At 35.5% G+C, this 18,317-nt stretch overlaps 1 protein-coding gene across 1 annotated transcript in view; it reads left to right on the top strand.

Moving 5' to 3' along the window:
* Positions 1-13,764, top strand: part of GAD1 (glutamate decarboxylase 1) — a 33,036-nt gene extending 19,272 nt beyond the window's left edge. The window contains exons 7-17 of the mRNA XM_054381489.1: positions 1,086-1,198; positions 2,551-2,666; positions 2,769-2,848; positions 3,053-3,107; positions 3,935-4,051; positions 4,211-4,275; positions 7,462-7,540; positions 8,643-8,792; positions 11,082-11,189; positions 11,909-11,998; positions 13,591-13,764. Of these exons, the coding sequence (XP_054237464.1) occupies positions 1,086-1,198; positions 2,551-2,666; positions 2,769-2,848; positions 3,053-3,107; positions 3,935-4,051; positions 4,211-4,275; positions 7,462-7,540; positions 8,643-8,792; positions 11,082-11,189; positions 11,909-11,998; positions 13,591-13,764 (1,147 nt within the window). The remainder of the gene's footprint in view (positions 1-1,085; positions 1,199-2,550; positions 2,667-2,768; positions 2,849-3,052; positions 3,108-3,934; positions 4,052-4,210; positions 4,276-7,461; positions 7,541-8,642; positions 8,793-11,081; positions 11,190-11,908; positions 11,999-13,590) is intronic.
* The last annotated feature ends 4,553 nt before the right edge of the window (positions 13,765-18,317 follow it).

Below are 18,317 nucleotides of genomic sequence, written 5' to 3'. Positions count from 1 at the left end.
TTAAGGATTGAATTTTTTTTTTTTTTTAAATTCACCAATGTAGCTGTAAAGAAAAGATAAGCTTTTCAGACACACATTCCCTTCTTCATATCACATGTCTCCTTGAGGATGGTTGTACCTATTCTCAAAATGTCATTTTAGTATTAGAGAGACAACACATATATTTTGGTGAAATTATTCAAGTGGAATACATCAGTCAGATCCAAAGTGTCAGAACATAATATTCTTATAGATTCTTTTGCAAATAACAAGTTTACTGTTTAATTTCTCTCTGCTTCCTTCCCCTCTACATTTTTGTTCTTTAGCTTAAAATTAATTTTTTTTTTGGGGGGGGGGAGGAGGGACAGGAATGGGAGGAGGAGTGGCATAAGGACCAAACAGAGTTTGTTCACAGCAGTAGCAATTTATCCATGTACCTCGATCGACAAAAAATGGTTGTATGGCTGTCACTTTCCATCCAAATATCTGTCTGTGGCATGAGGGTATACCAGACCATGCAATGTTTTTTTTTCCCTCATTAATACAGTGGTTGACTGGGTATTGGTAATTAGAAAATCATCATTTATAATTAGTCTTGACAGTTATTGATCACATGTTATTGTAGAAATAAGTTGTCCTTGGAAATCATCAACAAATCCACATAATTAATTGTATTTAGACATTGAAGCCCTAGCTCAATACTTCTAATTATGATTGTGTTTAACTCAGTGAAGTTTACTGTTTTCATAAGGATTTGGTAACATTATTCCACAAGTGTGGAACTGGCACTTTGGGAAACAGATCTTTTACAGTACAACCTTGTACAGCAGTCAGCAGTGCTGGTTGAGTGTTAAATCTTATGTCGGTTATATGGAAAGTTGCAAAAGACCTAATTCTGCAGTTCTTATTGACTCCTATTTCCAGTATTGTCTTCCTGAGGATTTTTGCTTGGGTAATGATTGCAATATCAGAACCTCGATTTATAGGAAAGGTTTCAGGAATCTTAAGCATTCTCAGAAAGAATCATAGCCTAGGAACTTGCTGTGTGTTTTTAGAATCCGTATTTTATTTTCTTTGGTTGTAATTTGTTTGTTTTATCCATATAGGTTTACCTATGAAATTGCTCCTGTTTTTGTCCTCATGGAACAAATAACACTTCGAAAGATGAGAGAAATTATTGGATGGTCAAACAAAGATGGTGATGGAATATTCTCACCTGGTGAGTTTTTCCTATGTTTTGGTGGTTTGACTAAAACTTCAAAAGTTTAAATAAGCATAAGATGTGTCTGATTACCCACATTACCTGCAACACAAAACAATGCACCAGATATTTAGAAGTAGGAATGCTTTACTTAAACATACCTCAAAAAGTTGAGAAATTTGGTTTGTTTTTAGTATGGCTATGAATCATGGCTGGTCAACATTACAAAACTAGACTACAAGCTCTGGTATACAGTTAGGCATTGAAACATCTTTTTATTGCACTTCTGGAGGTGCTGAAGAACAACTGTTCCTGCTGATCAAGATCTCTCAAGAATCATATACTGACTTCTGTGATGATAAGTGAGGATTTGGGCTTACAGTTAGAAAAAGATTATGACTATGACTATCACTTTCTGGAACATATTATCTGGTAATTAATCTGATTAGATTCACAAGTATCACACCTGGATGAAGATCAAGACAAAGTGTCTTCCCATGAAGGTGATACAAAGGCTGTCAGCAGTAAGACTGATAAACCATGTGGAGGTCCTGGGCCCATGTGTGAACAACATGGGTGCCCAGCAGTATTCCACATTTCTTGGTTTGGTGCAGAGGAACATTATCCTGTTTAAGAGGATGAAAGACAATTTCACCTCCTTTTGCAACAGCTCACATAACATCCAGGAACACACATTTGCTTGGTCTCCAGTCCTATCTGCTAGAAAAATACAGATCTTTTTCAGTGTTCTTGCTGATGAAGAAATGTAAGAGGAATAACTAACTTGAGGCTTTAAGGATGAGATTCATCTTACTAAATCTTGATGTTCATTGTAGAAATGAGCTAGTTGTCCTGGGGTCTTTTTACCAGTAAACAAAGAGAAATAGGTGCTTTCCCTCAATGTAAGTTCTTCAAAAGTAAGTGTCAAAATAGATTCATTGAATCATAGCCTCCAAAGTGCCTTTTTCCCTTAAGTGACTGTAAGGAAGCTTAAAATAACTAGCTCAGCTGTGGAAATCTACCTTTGAGGCATCTATGTTTCTACAGTGAGATGTGATAAATCCATCCAGTATGTGACATTTCTTCAGTCTCAGACAATCTGATTGCTTACAAGAAGTTGTCATGCAATTGCAGCAAAACGATAGCTGAACTTCTTAGGAATGTGTTGAGAGAGATGATGGATAGGAAATTCTGACTATGACTCTAGAGGCTCTGTCTCTATACTGTTTAGATAGATGATCATCCATTTCAGAGATTTATATGTGCATAGTTCACTGCATAATGCAAATGAGACTTGTATGTCTTTGCTCTAATGTGCATTTTTTTTTTCCTTAGCACTATTTTATATTCCTTCATTTATCCATTCACAGGAGGAGCTATCTCCAACATGTACAGCATAATGGCTGCACGGTACAAGTACTTCCCTGAAGTCAAAACCAAAGGCATGGCTGCAGTCCCTAAACTGGTTCTCTTTACCTCAGAACATGTGAGCTTAATAGAGTGCTAATTCTAGTTTATTGATGTATATTGTGGAGATGCTTTGTCATTAAACAACCACTCCATTAAATGTGTGTATGTTTTGCTGCAGAGCCACTATTCAATAAAGAAAGCTGGAGCTGCACTTGGATTTGGAACAGACAATGTGATTTTGATAAAATGCAATGAAAGGTAGGATGAATGCTAAGGTTTTGATATATTCAGCGTGTTCATCTGTTAAATTTGTTGTATTGCGCTTAAGGACTGGTTCAGTACAGTGTGTCAAGTTGCTAATGGCCTGTTGAGAAAATCCTATTAAATTATTTCAACTGTAGCTAGTGTTGCCACATGCACTCTTTAATTTCCTTTGTCTTTCTGTTTCTACAATAATTACAGAGGCAAAATAATACCAGCTGATTTGGAGGCAAAAATTCTGGAAGCAAAACAAAAGGTTTGTCTTTTTAAAAAATAGTGCTCAACTATTTGGCTTAGTAAAATTACTTCTTCCTCTGAAGGGTGAGGGCTAGCATTAAAAGAGAACATTATAGTGATATAAATGTTATAGTAAGATTCGTAGCTGCTTGATTCAGCTGCTTATGTCTTGCTATGCTTTCCATTTACTGTTTAAAGACAAAGTATTTTTAACTTTTGAATCACATCTGTATTTTATGACTCAAAAAAATAACTTTGTGTTTTGAAATACACAGGGAAAAGTATGAAAACATGGAAGTAAACATGCTTTTATTCAGACTTGAAAGTTTAGCCAAAAACATTTTTGTGGAATTCCTAAAATTTCCCATAGATTTCAAGTGTGAGGCTGAAGGGCTAGTAAATATAGCCAGTAAGTTTCATTTTTTGAGGCATTCATCGTTATTTCTTGAATCAATGGAATGAAAAATCCGTTAATTTTGTATAAACCCACCAAAATTAGAGCAATGAAGCTAATTTTATTAGCTTCTTTACATTGCATCGCTCTATGAAATTGCAATCCACATTTTTTAAAATTCCAAATTGTCTTACTTTGATCTGATAGGTCCACATTTACTGCTTTTGTTTTGGATTGCTTTGTTCTATGTTGTTCTGTTTCTTTGTCTTCTAACTAGTTAATTTTGTGAAGTTACAGTACAATAAAAATGGACATTATTCCTAACATGTATACTATTTGTTAGTTTCTGCTTTTGCTTATATGTACATTTCTCTTAGAAGAAACACATTTTTTCTGACTAGAAAATGAAAGAGGTGAGTTTTTTTTATTTAATACTTCTGTTTGTATTGTAGGGATATATTCCTCTCTTTGTAAATGCAACTGCAGGCACAACAGTATATGGAGCCTTTGATCCAATACAGGAGATTGCAGATATATGTGAAAAATATAACCTCTGGCTCCATGTAGATGTAAGTAACTAAATGAAGTACTTTTATTTGGGCAAAAGAGTATTTGTGTTTACACGTTTTGTCTTGAATTAAAATATTTATTACTAGATTCTGAGTAGATTAATATATGTTAGGCTTTTACAAAACAATGAATCTTCTCTTTTTTCTTATCTTATCTAGGCTGCTTGGGGAGGTGGGCTCTTAATGTCTCGAAAGCATCGTCATAAATTGAGTGGAATAGAAAGGTACTACATAGCATTTATTTGCAATATTGTTACTAAAATGATTTCATAAGGTACATGACCCTTCACAAATTCATGAAAAGATGAAATTGCTGCATTAAAGGAGTTGAAACACTAAATTAAACAGAAGCAAGACAGGAAAGGTCCACCCTAGGAAGAATGAAACGATACTACAGAAGAAAACAACAAGGTACCGATGAGTGAAAGGTAAATATGCAGCATATTTGAAGGAAGACAAGGATATTGCTTGGTAAAAAGAAAGGAAGATTGTCCTATGCATAGCTATGAAGGGATCATAAGTTTGGGAATGGGTGAAGGATGATTTGTGGAGAGAACGAAGTGCAAGAGCTAGACAATCTCTGAAATTCAGGACTTCGAGCATGGCAGTGAGAATTGAGGGATCCAGAGAAGGTGTTTGAGCATGAGTACCTATGATAGGAAGACATGATATGGTGAGAATTTGTAGAGATTCTCTCCTCAAAGATGTTTGCAGTTGTTTCCAGGAAATCAAGAGTGTATGCTCTGCCTGAAAATAAGTGTTCTGTAAATGAAATTTTATATATATATATATATGTCTGTATATATATATATTTATGTATGCTTGCTTTTGTATTCCACTTACATATCCACACACAGAAATACAATTGTGTATGCAACAAAAAGCGGAACACATGGCAAAAACTGAATTAGCAGAGACTTTTTTTAAGGGCAAATTTTAGTACTATAAGACTGGAAAGAACTATGATAGCACAGACCTGGTACAATTCTGCTGTGTCAGACTGAAGACGAAGGAACTTGAGGGAAGTCCACAAAGAGTCATGGATATTCACCACACAGAGGATCTAAGTGTTGATGCCATGTGAGGATCACATGAAACAAGCAGAAAGCTCTTGTGAGCTGAGTGATGCCTGCAGAAAAGTGTGTGTGTTCCCAAGCACATAATGAGGGTTACCAAGTTACCCACTGAGATCAGAAGCCAGCCTTTATTACACAGTTAATTGGACCAAATTTTAAAAAGCAAAGCATTTGTGTTGGAAGTGTAACAGAGTGAGAGTGTGGCCCTTTCTCCAATCCTTAGAATTCAAAGAGGTCCCACATGTAGCCACTGGCACAGTTGTTCCCATATCCAAAGATGACTAGGCTGTAGTCTGTAGAAGATGGTCTGTTTAAAGCGCCATGGCCCCATGGGCATGTTTGCCTTTATATTTCCAGTGGAACTGCTCTGTCATAAAAGGCTGCCTGTCTGAATGAAAATCAAGAAAGCAATGAAGAACCAGAAACATAAGATCTTTCCTATAATTGTAGATGTCAGCTTCCAGGGAAGCAAAAAAAAATTTGAAACAAGCTCTACTCTACAAATTATTTCCAAATTGCTTCCTTGAGTCAACCACACTGGATGCAGGCACTATGTATAGGCATACAATAAGAGCAGCGAGCAATGCTCTTCCTTGCAGAAAGCAAACCTTCCTAGTGGTGGGCACCTCATGCTGTAAGTGAAGCACAAGGAACATTGTGTGGATCATTCTGTTGCAGGCACAGCAGAGTGTGGTGTGGCAGGAGTGTTCTGATGTATCAAGCTCTGCCAAGTCCAGTTTTCTAGTGGCTCATGTTATGACAACACCTCTAGTAGGAGGTCAGCATTGCAAAGTAATTTTCTTAAGCCACATAGGTTTGATCACAGTAGTTTGGCACACCTCTTTTGACCTGAGGTTAACCGGAGGTGCTAATTAACATCCTCAATTAATTAGCAGTTACAGAAAGCAGCAGGCCTTAAAGCATGATATTATGTATTTTGTAGTCAGCTGTACGGATCTTCAAACACAGGATGGGGCTCAGATGCACTGTGTAATTGCCTGTCACAGGCCTCAGCTGGGGTCTGTTGCCTAACACTCAGGCTAGGCTCAGCCTGCCCGGGGACATGGGCACGTGAGGACTGGCATGCTGCCATGGTACAGAGCTGGGATTTCCCAAGGTAGGACAACCTCTGGCTGGCTGCACAGGATAGAGAGTGATATGTTTGTGTCAAAATAAACCAAAACTAAATTTTTGCTCCTTGCAAAAATGACTTGAAATTTTCTTTGTTTGGAACACTGAAAGTTAAATAATGTGCAAAAGTGAAATTCCAGTGCTCTCAAAAGGAAAGGAACTGTTGCATAAATTCCTGTTTCTTGACTACTCCATCTGAAGTAGTCAATGAATCTTTTAAAAGAGAATTTCTTCCTGAGCTATATGCCTGCTGGTTTGCATTGCCTAAGCAGGAGATTTGAGAGGCTTGGTGAGCTCCCCAGGTACAACATGGACCCTCTGAGAGAAGGGTGTAGAAGAGGAGGAAATATATTTGAATTTTCTTCCAATCACATTGCAAGAACACATGTGTAGTCAGTGAAATGTGATTACGCACATTTTTTTTTCTCTGAAACACACAATGAATCAAGGGGACATTTGGTAATTAATTACTTAGGGTGAAGAGGTCAATGGATGTATAGTGTTGGCACATTTATTTTAGTGTCACCATTAAGCTGTCTGGGTAGTGTGTTGAAAACGCAGACCATCTCATCTGTTTGGTTAGTAAATGAGGTGATCTTGTGCCTTCACCTGTGTTTACATGTAAATAGTTCTAAGGTTTACATATGGAATGGTAGATTGTAATGTAAACTTTTATAACCTTTTAACAGTCCATGGACTTGACAAGTTAGTACAGAAAAGGCCTTTTGTGGCTCTAACTGGAAAAGCAGATAATCATGAAGAGTATCTTTTTCCTTGCTTTTTTACTTTTCCAGCAGCTGGTCAGTAAAGAATTGTATTCTCACAGAACTCATATTACTCTCTCATGTTTTTGTTAATTTTGTTAATTTGTTGTTTCTAGAAGTGGAATCTTCTAAGGATGAAGGTTGTGTATTAGCTAATCAGCATAGTCTGGCACTCATTAGCTGGTATTAGTAATAATATAAACTAACTGGAAGCCTGATATTACAATGTTAACACACACACACACAAAAATTCCTTTCTTGGACAGTACAGCTGGGAAAGAAGACACTTGAAATGCTAATAATCTCCATAGTGAGATTATAGATCAAAAATAATTATCAAAATTCCATACGTTTCCAGCTGAAAGTAGAAAACAAATGTGACACCTTTAGGTTAAGTTTCTGTTTTCCAAACATATCTGACTATGTAATTCTTTTGTAGAGCCAATTCAGTTACTTGGAATCCACACAAGATGATGGGAGTGTTGTTACAATGTTCTGCCATTCTTGTCAAGGAGAAGGTCTGCCTTATATTTCTTATATTTAACAATATTTATGAATTTATGTTGCCTTTAGGAAGTTGTTTTATATTTTTGGTTTTGTTGTTGTTAAACCTGTAGACAATGTGGGTCATATCTTTAGCTGTTGAATCTGCATATTCTATTAACACAACAGCCATGCTAATATACTTCACCTGACCCACAGTCTAAACTGCTTAAATAAAAAGCAACTCTTTTTTTTTTTTGCCTTAGTCTGTTGAAAAGAAAGTATTCTGCTTTTGTTATGACACCATATGTATTTTTAAGACTTTGAAATTTATTAGAGAGAAGACCTAGCTGTTATTTAGTGGCACACGTGCTTGGTATGCTAGCTATTGCAGAATTTTGACAATTTTTTTTTAATCTATATGAGAACTTTGATAGATATTTTTGTATTTATCAGATAGACCACTGTCTTCAAGCTTCTTCAAAGAACCACTAATAAACTGTAAAGGACAAGTAAACCATTTTAGAAAGGTGATGTTTAAGACTTACGTGTTACATACAGGAGTTTGCTCCTCTATGTTACTTTCAGAGATGTTTACTACTAATCTGTAGGTTCCTATTGTCTCTGACCCATAGTTATTTGTAAGCAAAAAAATACCTGTTTTAGGTAATTTGTACTTCCATACATATCTAATGTTAAGGGTAATAAAATTGGACAATATATAAAGTTTCAATTACTTTTCTTTTTTTCTTCATTTTCTGTAGCTATCTGCTTTAGTGAGAGACCACAGCTTTATTTTAGTGTATAATCTAACACATCAAAAATCTAAGTCTGAAGAGTACAGCATTACAAAGTGAACAAAGTTAGTAGCAAAAACTAAGAATCCAAATTAATCTGAGAATGTTTTTTCAGGTGTGGGTTTGTAAGACCACATGACTACTCAGGGGCTTTTAAGAGAACCACCTCAGGTTATAAAACTATTTTTGTGCCTCAGGTTTACAAATCAAAGTCAGTATTTTATAATTTGACCCATTAATGAGCCATTTTTCTGTATATATTTGAAATAATTAAAAATGGCTATTAATGCATACAGTTTCATACGTCTATGTGCCACTAAGCATATGTTTTTCATTACAGGGTATACTTCAAGGCTGCAATCAGATGTGTGCAGGCTATCTCTTCCAGCCAGACAAACAGTATGATGTATCATATGACACTGGGGATAAGGCAATACAGTGTGGTCGACATGTGGACATTTTCAAGTTCTGGTTGATGTGGAAAGCGAAGGTAAACAATAAAAGTGCATCTCAAAAAGACCCAGAAATGTAATTACTTGATTTCTAAATCTCTTGTAATGGAACACAACATAAATGTTTGTGTAATTACAATCTCTAAATACACAGGTGTCTGGCCATTAAATCAGAAAACTGTCATCTGAATTGCAGAACGTTAGCCATCAATAAACTCATCTGGATATTAGAAGAAAGATTTAAGTAATTTGATGAGTCCTGCAGTAAAACTAGTGAGGGGAGGACACTGAAACAGTGTCTATACACTTAAATAAGCATTTTATGACAGATTGCTTGTGGTAGCAGCAGAGCAGACTTCATGACTTACATATGTCACGTGGTCATCATGTTTCAATGTGTAGATTCTATAAAGCATCTTTGAAAACAAAACCTTTTTCTTAAGAAGCTTTGCCCAACTGATGATTTAACAGTTGTTTCCCTAGTACTACTGTGGGAAACCTGTGAAGGCTGAATTTAAATTTGGACTTACATGTTCACACAATGAGGCTCAGTGTAGCCAAGAAAATACCTTTCATTTTCATTTCTCTAACTGCAGTCGTGTTGTTACTATACTTCTTGCTTGTCTGCTGACAACATGGGAGTTCAGTTAGGTAACCTGTCCACAGTCAAATAGCTTTGTATAAACTACCTGACTAATCTCATGTCAAACTGCACAATTATAAAACACTTTGAGAGTTAGACAGCAGCAGTATATAACCTGTGATAATAAAAGATAAGTTCATGCAGATTTCCTCAATACTGAAGACTGAGTGAAGAAAGTAACAGAACTTTTGATGTGCGGCTACTTTTAAAGTGATTGTAGAATTGTGACTGTTTATTTTTAAAGTATGTCAGAAAAAGAAACACAATACTTCAGCACAAAATACTTGTAACAATTACTGTAGTAATCAGCCTAGGTTTGATTACCAGGCTAAGTACATTTCAGTTCAGGCTCAGTTCTTCCTCTAAAATAAATAATTTTGACACTGCAATACATAATGTGGATGTGCTTATGACACATTAGAATGGGGCTGTGACTAGCAACCTTGGAGTGTGTTGTTTATGGTTCTAATTACCAAGTGCTGACTACATAAACTGTTAAAGCACAGCCTGAGCATTTTTTTTAAATATCAGCCAAACACATTTTGTTAAAACTAGCTCCTGATCCAACCTCTGCTGTTAATTCACCTGTTAAACTGACTTCACTAATGAAGTAGAACACTTTACAATAAGGAAAGAAAATAGAGTGGAAACCATTGTGGATACAGGTCATATGTAAAATTCAGAAGTAGGATAGTTGTGGATGTTATTCTTTAACGATAATACAGATTAAAATTTCTAAGTTTCTTTGGAAATTAGTTACTTTAGATTTATGCTTGTCTTGAGATGGATTCAGATTTCTTGGATAGATTCTGAGATATATTTTGTATAAAACCTGTTTCGAACAGACTGCATTATATTACAAAATCGTTAAGTAAACAAAACATAAGTAGCTAAGAAAAATTCTCCTTCAGCATTAGCCACCACAAGAGATCATATTCTTTGCTCATAATTGAAATATATAGCCAAGGTCCAGAAATATTCTTGTGACTTTAGCATCAGTCATTTTGTTCTGTACAAAGAACTTACCCAAAATATGCGGTAATTGTCTTTCTTTATTCATGTACAAAGAGTATTTAAAAAAACCCACAAACAAACCCCAAAACTCTTTTCCCCCCTCCTTTTCTTATTTTATTATCAACATTAATCTAATTTTTATGAGATTATGATCTTTCAAAACAAATCAGAAATGACCAACACTCAGTGGGTAGGTGAATTCATTTCAGTAAAGATATCACAGGCTTTTGTTTGTTGACTTCTTCTAATGCAAATTTCTAGCAAACTGTTCAGAGGAAATAATTTCATAACTCTTACCTATTCGATTGAGTTGAACAGTCTTTCTGTCCCTAATCTTTCAGCAAGAGGTGGGCAGCCAAGACTTAATATTAGCAATATTTTTGGAAACTGAAAAAAAAAAACAACCCACAACCAAAGCTAGAATATCAAAAGCCATTGTTATTATCATAATACACCTTCTTAAAACAAGATCAAGCCCAAGTGATTACACTTAGGCCACATTTAGCCACTTTTGTAGTGTTGATTATCTTTACTTTTCAATTGCAAGAAATAATACTGCCAAATATCTTCTGACTGAAGATGTGTAAGAGTGAAGCCTGTCTGAAAAGATGATTGCATCAGGGGTGTAAAAATGCCCGTATAATTAATACTTGATTTCTTTTTAAAACAGGGTACAGTAGGATTTGAAAACCAGATCAACAAATGCCTGGAGCTGGCAGAATATCTCTACACTAAAATAAAAAACAGAGAAGAATTTGAGATGGTTTTTGAAGGGGAGGTAAGTTTTCTTTCATTTGTCCTGTGTGTAGGAGCCAAATCTACATGGAATTTGGAAACAGTCTTTGTACTTCTCACAGTCCTTCAAGCCGAGAAAAATACACTTAGTTTCTAAAACACTACGTGACTGTTGGCTTCTGGGCTGTTTTTTTGGCCAAATGCATGTGGTTTTGTACCCTAAATGGCAGATTTATTTCCTTCTCTTCTGCAGATGGCTCCTCAGTTTAGGACATGAAGACTACCTTAATATAACCTACTCATGCTGAAATATATATATATATAAAACATGCATAACTGAGAATCTGCTATTTTTGCTGTTTGTTCGGTGGCTAGTGCCACTGCATAGGCTCCTGGTTGATGGAATAACAAATGCCTTTCATCTCTCCATTTACTAAAAAAAAGGAAAATTGGGTTGTCCTTGCTGTGATCCTAGAAAACAGTTTCTTCTAGAGCTGCATGAAGGTGAAAAGCATTTTCACTCCACTAGAACCTTAAAAGATTGTATAGGGAATGTATAGAGACATTATGTAGGCAATGTATAGGGGAGATAAGACAGCAGATGTAGCCAGCAGTACTGTAATCCATTTATTTTTAACATGTAGAACTAGAAAAGTTAATACTATATTTTGTTTTCCATGTCTGTGCTACTGAGTGGCCTTTACTGTGTGATTGATCTGTATTGTGTTGTTTGTTGATGTATGTGTGTGTTTGTCTTCGCAGCCAGAGCATACAAATGTATGTTTTTGGTATATTCCGCCGAGCCTCAGGGGAATGCCAGACTCTGATGAGAGAAGAGAAAAGTTACACAGGGTATGTGGGCTTTGTTAAATGCAAACATGTAGTCTACTCTTTCAACTCTAAGTATTCTTTTAATTAAAAATAATGTATCTGTGCATTGACACATATTCCAAATTCTAGGATGTCAGTTCTCCAGTTGCTTGTTACGGCCTTGATATTTGTTCACCTTTGTTTCCTGCTTATACTGAGTCTGAAGTCACATTTCCATATAAAACCCCATATAGAACATACTCAGTTATTCTGTCTTTTGTATCACTTCTGTGCTCTGAAAAACATAGCTAGGCACAAAGATATTCCGGTGCTTTTTGAATAGGATAGATTATCAACAAGAGAAACAGAAGTGTAATCGTTTGAAATGCTGAGGCAGGTAAAAGAAATGGAAACCTCTTCTCAAGTCTTTATTTTGATTTTTAAATGTGCTTGGTTACTCTTGCATTAATGCATTTCAGTGAAAATGAGTGTCCTTTATCCCACAGTCTTCCAAATGTATTTGATGAAATGGCAGAGGAAAGTGAAGGCATCATAAATGCACCACCAGGAAAAGTATTGTGTTACTTAGAACTTGAGGGAAGTGAAATACATTCATTTTGTAGTAGCATTTAGAATTGGAATGAAATACATTCAGCAGACAAAAGAATGACTTTATAGAAGTCAAAATTAATTGCAATTTTTTGTTTTGTTTTGTTTTTAATTATTTTTGGGAAAAGAGAGGAATGGGCAAACTTGGGGCATTTTGTAGAGGAATTTATCATCACACGGGAGAAAAGGAACAGAAGAGAAAAGAAATTCCTAGGTCAACCCAGTGACATGTTAGATAAAGAAACTGCCAAAGCAGAGAGAAAAAGGGAAGATAGATAAGACTGTTAAGGAGGATGAAACATTTGACTTGACTCTGCTAAATGTTAGAGACCATTATAAAGCATCCTACAAAACAGTAAAAGAACCAGACATCTGACCTTGACTGGCAGAGAGCAGAGCAGGAAAAAGATGGTCTGGATGTAAAAACTGGGCTCAGTCAATACCAAATCTTAAGACAGTTAGAACATTATTCCTTGTAAATTAAAGTGAGAAAGAGAGATTGCAGTAAATGCACAGCACTGCGAAACTATAGGAAGGTTTCCAGAAAATATACTTTATGACAAAGACCTTATTGAACAGTTTCCATTGTTGTTGCCCATGCTGTGCTCCTGGGAAATTACTTTGAGAATCCATAATATTATCATGGATAACATCCGTTACCCTAAAAAGACAGTTCTGGAGTAGGTTTTCGTAAAAAGACAGAGAGCATTTCTTCATGACTAAATCTTCAGAATGAGGAGATGACACATATATTCAAGAAAATTATCACACAGTGAATACTGTAGGGTGCTTTTAGTCTGTTAATAAAAAAGATGGATATTATTTTTGTCAGTTTTAAATATCTAATCCTACATGTTTAGTTTTCCAAGCTTTTTCTGTTACAGATCTTTTTATAAAAACTAGTGTTTTTATAATCTATTTATTTTTTCCAAATTAAGAAATGTTGTGATATGCAAAGAAAGGATAACATTTTAAAATCTTTCTTCTCTCTCCTTTTCTCTCTTTTTTTGAAAAAAATGCTAAAGGTGGCACCCAAAATCAAAGCACTGATGATGGAGTCAGGTACTACCATGGTTGGATATCAGCCTCAGGGCGATAAAGTCAACTTCTTCCGAATGGTCATCTCAAACCCAGCAGCAACTAAGTCTGACATTGACTTCCTCATTGAGGAAATAGAGAGACTGGGGCAAGAGCTGTAGTATAGTGGATGAATTTTTTATTTCTCTAATTCACTGTTTTCCAGCACTGGCTATTTCTTTTTAACCAGTTCTGCAGAACATGTTTTAAGGAAATTCTCTTTCTGTAACATCCTTAACAGAACAACTATAGGCTACTGAAACATATGTATTGGTAGATCATATTACTGAGGGAAAATGTACTATCTTGAAGTTGAAGTACTATTGACTCTTACATTGGTCTTGTCTATTGTAGTCAGCAGGAAATAATTAAGTACTAAAATAGCAAATTAATAACTGCACAATATATATGTACAGTATAAATAAATATATATAATTATATATATATATACATACATATATATACACACACACAGAGCGGTTATAAACTTAGATCTAAGCCACAGCATGTTTTCCACTTTAAGAGAATTAACTTTTCCTTCAACTAATGATGTGGATAATGTGCTACAGATTTTTCTGGCAGGTAAAAATAGACATAAAGAAACATTCCTAAAATGTAGATTCTTAGGAGCTAAAGAAAATGTTTAACAGTGTTAAATCTTATTGTTGGTGCTTCTCTCATGTATGAAACTGCAATCTCTAACAGCACCTTCAAGTAAAATAGTTGCATTTCCCCTTTAGTGTCACATCAGGGGATAATAGTAGCAGTTGTTGTAACAGGTATATTATTGCTGTATTTTTAGAGGTTAATTTGTGTAGATTGTGTATATTATTGTTAAATGACTTTGTGTAAAAGGATTTAAATGTAATAGTTTTACAGCAAGATAACTGTTGAATTGTAGGTATATGAAATATTTGCTTATTTATATGCAGAGATTTACCATGCTGAAGAGTTGTCTTGTATTTTCTTCCATTTGTAATGTATCCTATTTATATATTATTGAAGTTCTAAATAATGTTTATGGTATATTAGTGTCTTTGTGAGCCAAAGAAAAAAATACAAAAAATATTAGTTGACACTTTCATTTAAATCTTAGTGCCCTTAAAATAATAACTTACAGATGATTTTACTACATATAAGGAATTCTAACATTGTGTATAGAGTGTCAAATACTGAGAACCCTTTAATCTATTAGAATTTTCAGTTTTATTTATTGTAATGTCAGACTGTCTGTTCAGTGTTCTGGATGCTTTTCTAGTGAATATCATTTGCTAGCCAAGGCCCCTGTTTTTGAGTTGCATTTCAGGACTAAGTTCAATGTGGGAGTTTTAATCGGCAACATTCTTCTAGTGAAATGGAATTCACTAGGTGTTTGGAGTCTATAAAGTTAATAAAACCAAAAGAAATCTCAGAATCTTGAAATGCAGCTGGTTTGTCATAATAATTTCAACTGGCTGGACTTTTCAAAGTATAAACACAAGAGTCATCTGCAGCTTGTTCAGTTTCAATCGTTAGATAATCAATACCACGGAATGGAAAACTCCGTACTGGAAGAGGAGTAGTGGAACAAAATGAAGATTCAATAATCCTCTGTCTACTGAGTTACTGTCATGGTGATAAATGGAATATGCTAATTTAAAATCTTTTAATATATGATTCTATTGCCAACTTCTATGAAAGTCAGTAATTAATTGGTTTTTCTTTTTCCCCCCTAAATCAGTAATACAATTAAATTATTTTAGAAACATTCAGGGAAATGCAGTCATGCTATGCAGTTTTTGCAGCCTCTCTGGTCCCCTTCAGTTCTGTGGAAGGACAGCTGCAGCCAGGAGTGATTTCCATTCTGCATGTCCCACTGGCAGTCTTCTAAGGATGCTGTCTTACATATTTGGCTGCATCAGAGTAGAGAGAAGGAAGAAGTTACCATGGTAAATGCCATATTCTGTGATATCATGCAACAACCTTTCCAGCTTTTCACAGAGTTATTCCTTATCCCTGTTCCATAGTCTTCTATAAATTTTTTTTAATTAATTGAGTTGAATCTAAAACTTACTATAAATATGTCACTGTCTTTTGGATTTATGACTATGGCTTTTAAAATACTATCTACATTGTTACTTTTATGTGATGAAACCCCCCAGTAATCTCACTAGTACAGTACTTCTGTGATTATGTTATTTTTCTCAAGACAGTGTAGTTAGTTTCTTGCCTTCTTGATCTTAAACCTCAATCTTCCTTAATTATAACTGTGGTATCTTACCCTGTCTTCAATACTTAACATTTATGGATGTAAACATCCGTGCTGTATTACCTGAGGCCTGCAATACAGAAGTAGTCAGTGTGAACATTTGACTTCAATACCAACTTCCATAACCTTAAATGCTACTCTTTATAGATATCAGCTATTCATCGAAACCAAACAGCCTCTCATTGGGAGCTGTTTTTAGAGTACAGGAGTAAATCTTTTTGAAGAGGGAGCACGTATGATATTTCAATGCACAGGGTTCTCATTGAAATTTGGTCTTTGTCACAGTTTTACAATACTCAAAGGGCAGCTACAGAAGGTTGAAAGATTTCCCTACGTTCTTGCTAGTTATGAGAAGCAATAAGAGCTGGTGTAATCAATGCAAAGATGTATAACTGCTGACCTAGCTTCACTAGGCATTTATGTCTTCCACAACAGCAGCACCATAGTCCTTGTGATTTCTTCAGTTCCTAGGTAGGAACTTTCTGACTTACTCCATCTCCCTAGTCAGGATATTTCAGCAACTATTTGTAAAGATTTCAAATTATCCTTAATCTCTAACCTTGATAGTTCAACCTCTCAGATCTTAAAGCAAGGTAAAGAGAGTCATCCTTGTGTAACTGATCACAAAACTTAGGAAAGACTGTAATTTAGTTTAGTGTAATTCATACAGTAAGACTTGGACAGTCCTGTGATGGAGTCACAAGTGGATCTAGATCTCTTCAGGACATATGCAATGTTTTGCTCACTAAAACTTCTGCTTCTTCAGTTAATAGAGTATCTTGTGTTTTGGAGGTTGAAAGCATGAGAGGTTCTATATAGTGCCATTGATGGTTTGCAGCTAGGTGGAAATGAAGGAGCTCCTCCTGCCTGTTTCAGAAAAGAGACAGTTAACACAGAGGTGTTTCCCCCAAAAACAGGGGGGGTTAAGTTTATCTTCCTATTGGCTGTATTTTATCTTGCCTTTCTGCAGTGCTGTGCCTTGACACAGATGAATCCTACAATTTGATTTTTGTAAAGCTTTTAATTCTAATATCAGACTCTGCAGTATTTCCCTATTACATGTACCTGCTTTTATAGGCACAGGACTCAAATTTCTGACTTGGTAGCTGATTTTAACAGAGCAGTTATGGTCATCAGTAAGAAAACTCATCTGTGGTTATGTAAGTTTCATCTGAGTAATACGTTACAGCTTCTCAGACAAAAGCTCACCTGGGATGTTCCTGCTTTTTAATATATACAGTATTGACTGTGAGAGATCAGGATATACAGAGATGTTGACTAATTCAAAGCATTGCAGTTCCAGGTGAGTTACTTTGTTTTTCTGAGGTTTAAAATGTACTCTAAGGTAGCAATTTTACCTTCAAAATCACACAGACAGTCACTGTAATTTTGTGGGGGTGGGTGCAGATCAAATAAACAACAGGCAAGATGTGGCTGCAGTGCTTATTCACTGATGTAACTTATTTGGAAAAGAATGACTACAGAATAAAAATCAACAGCAGCTGTTGATTTTGAATGAAAAAAATTCTGATTATATTGTTATATGATATACATATATATATATAGAGAGAGAGATTATACCATTCAGGACAAACAGGCGGAATCAGGGGCCTTGGGAATAACACAGGATTTTAAAATCATAATTGACTTAACCAATAATCTGTTTTTTGAATGGTAACAAATGTGAAGGGATTTTTCTAAACAGAATCTCTGTTTTGTGGTTTGAGAAATGTTGAAGTTATAAAGGAGATATGCAATGCAGTTGTAATTTTTTCAATAAAAGTCGACCTTAAAACTATCTGATTTGCCTCACATAATTTTTGTGAGCTCTTGTGTTTCCTTAAGAATATGAGACAAAAGCCATACAATGTTATCCCACACATTAAAAATAATAGGGCAAATGTTAAGGCTACTATTTAGTTTTATGTGTGAATTGAATGTGAGCTTGTCCCAACTGATAAAGAACTGCAAGTTCTGAACCTTGACCAGTTTGAACAGGGCTGTTGAGACACTAGTACTGTGTAGAAATGCTAAAAAATAGAGAATCTAAACATCTTTCTGTGTGATGTTTTATGTAGTTTCTGAAATCCTCATCCAACTTATATGGAGTATCCAAGAATCATAGAATCATTAAGGTTGGAAAAAACCTTTAAGATGATAGAGTCCAACCATATCCCAACTACCATGACCACTGAACTATATCCTGAAGCACCACACCTACGCACTTCTTGAACACCTTCAGGGATGGTGACTCCCCCACCGGTCTAGACAGCCTGTCCAATGCCTCACCACTCTCTCAGTAAAGAAGTTTTTCCCAATGTCCAATCTAAACCTCCCCTAGCACAAATTAAACTCATTTCCTCTTGTCCTATCACTAGCTACTTGGGAGAAGAGACCAACACCAGCCTCACTACAACTTCCTTGTCA

Source organism: Indicator indicator, chromosome 5 (genome assembly GCF_027791375.1).
Source record: "Indicator indicator isolate 239-I01 chromosome 5, UM_Iind_1.1, whole genome shotgun sequence".
NCBI lineage: Eukaryota > Metazoa > Chordata > Aves > Piciformes > Indicatoridae > Indicator > Indicator indicator.
The sequence above is the reverse complement of the archived record's forward strand: the minus strand, read 5'-3'. Positions and strand labels throughout refer to the sequence as shown.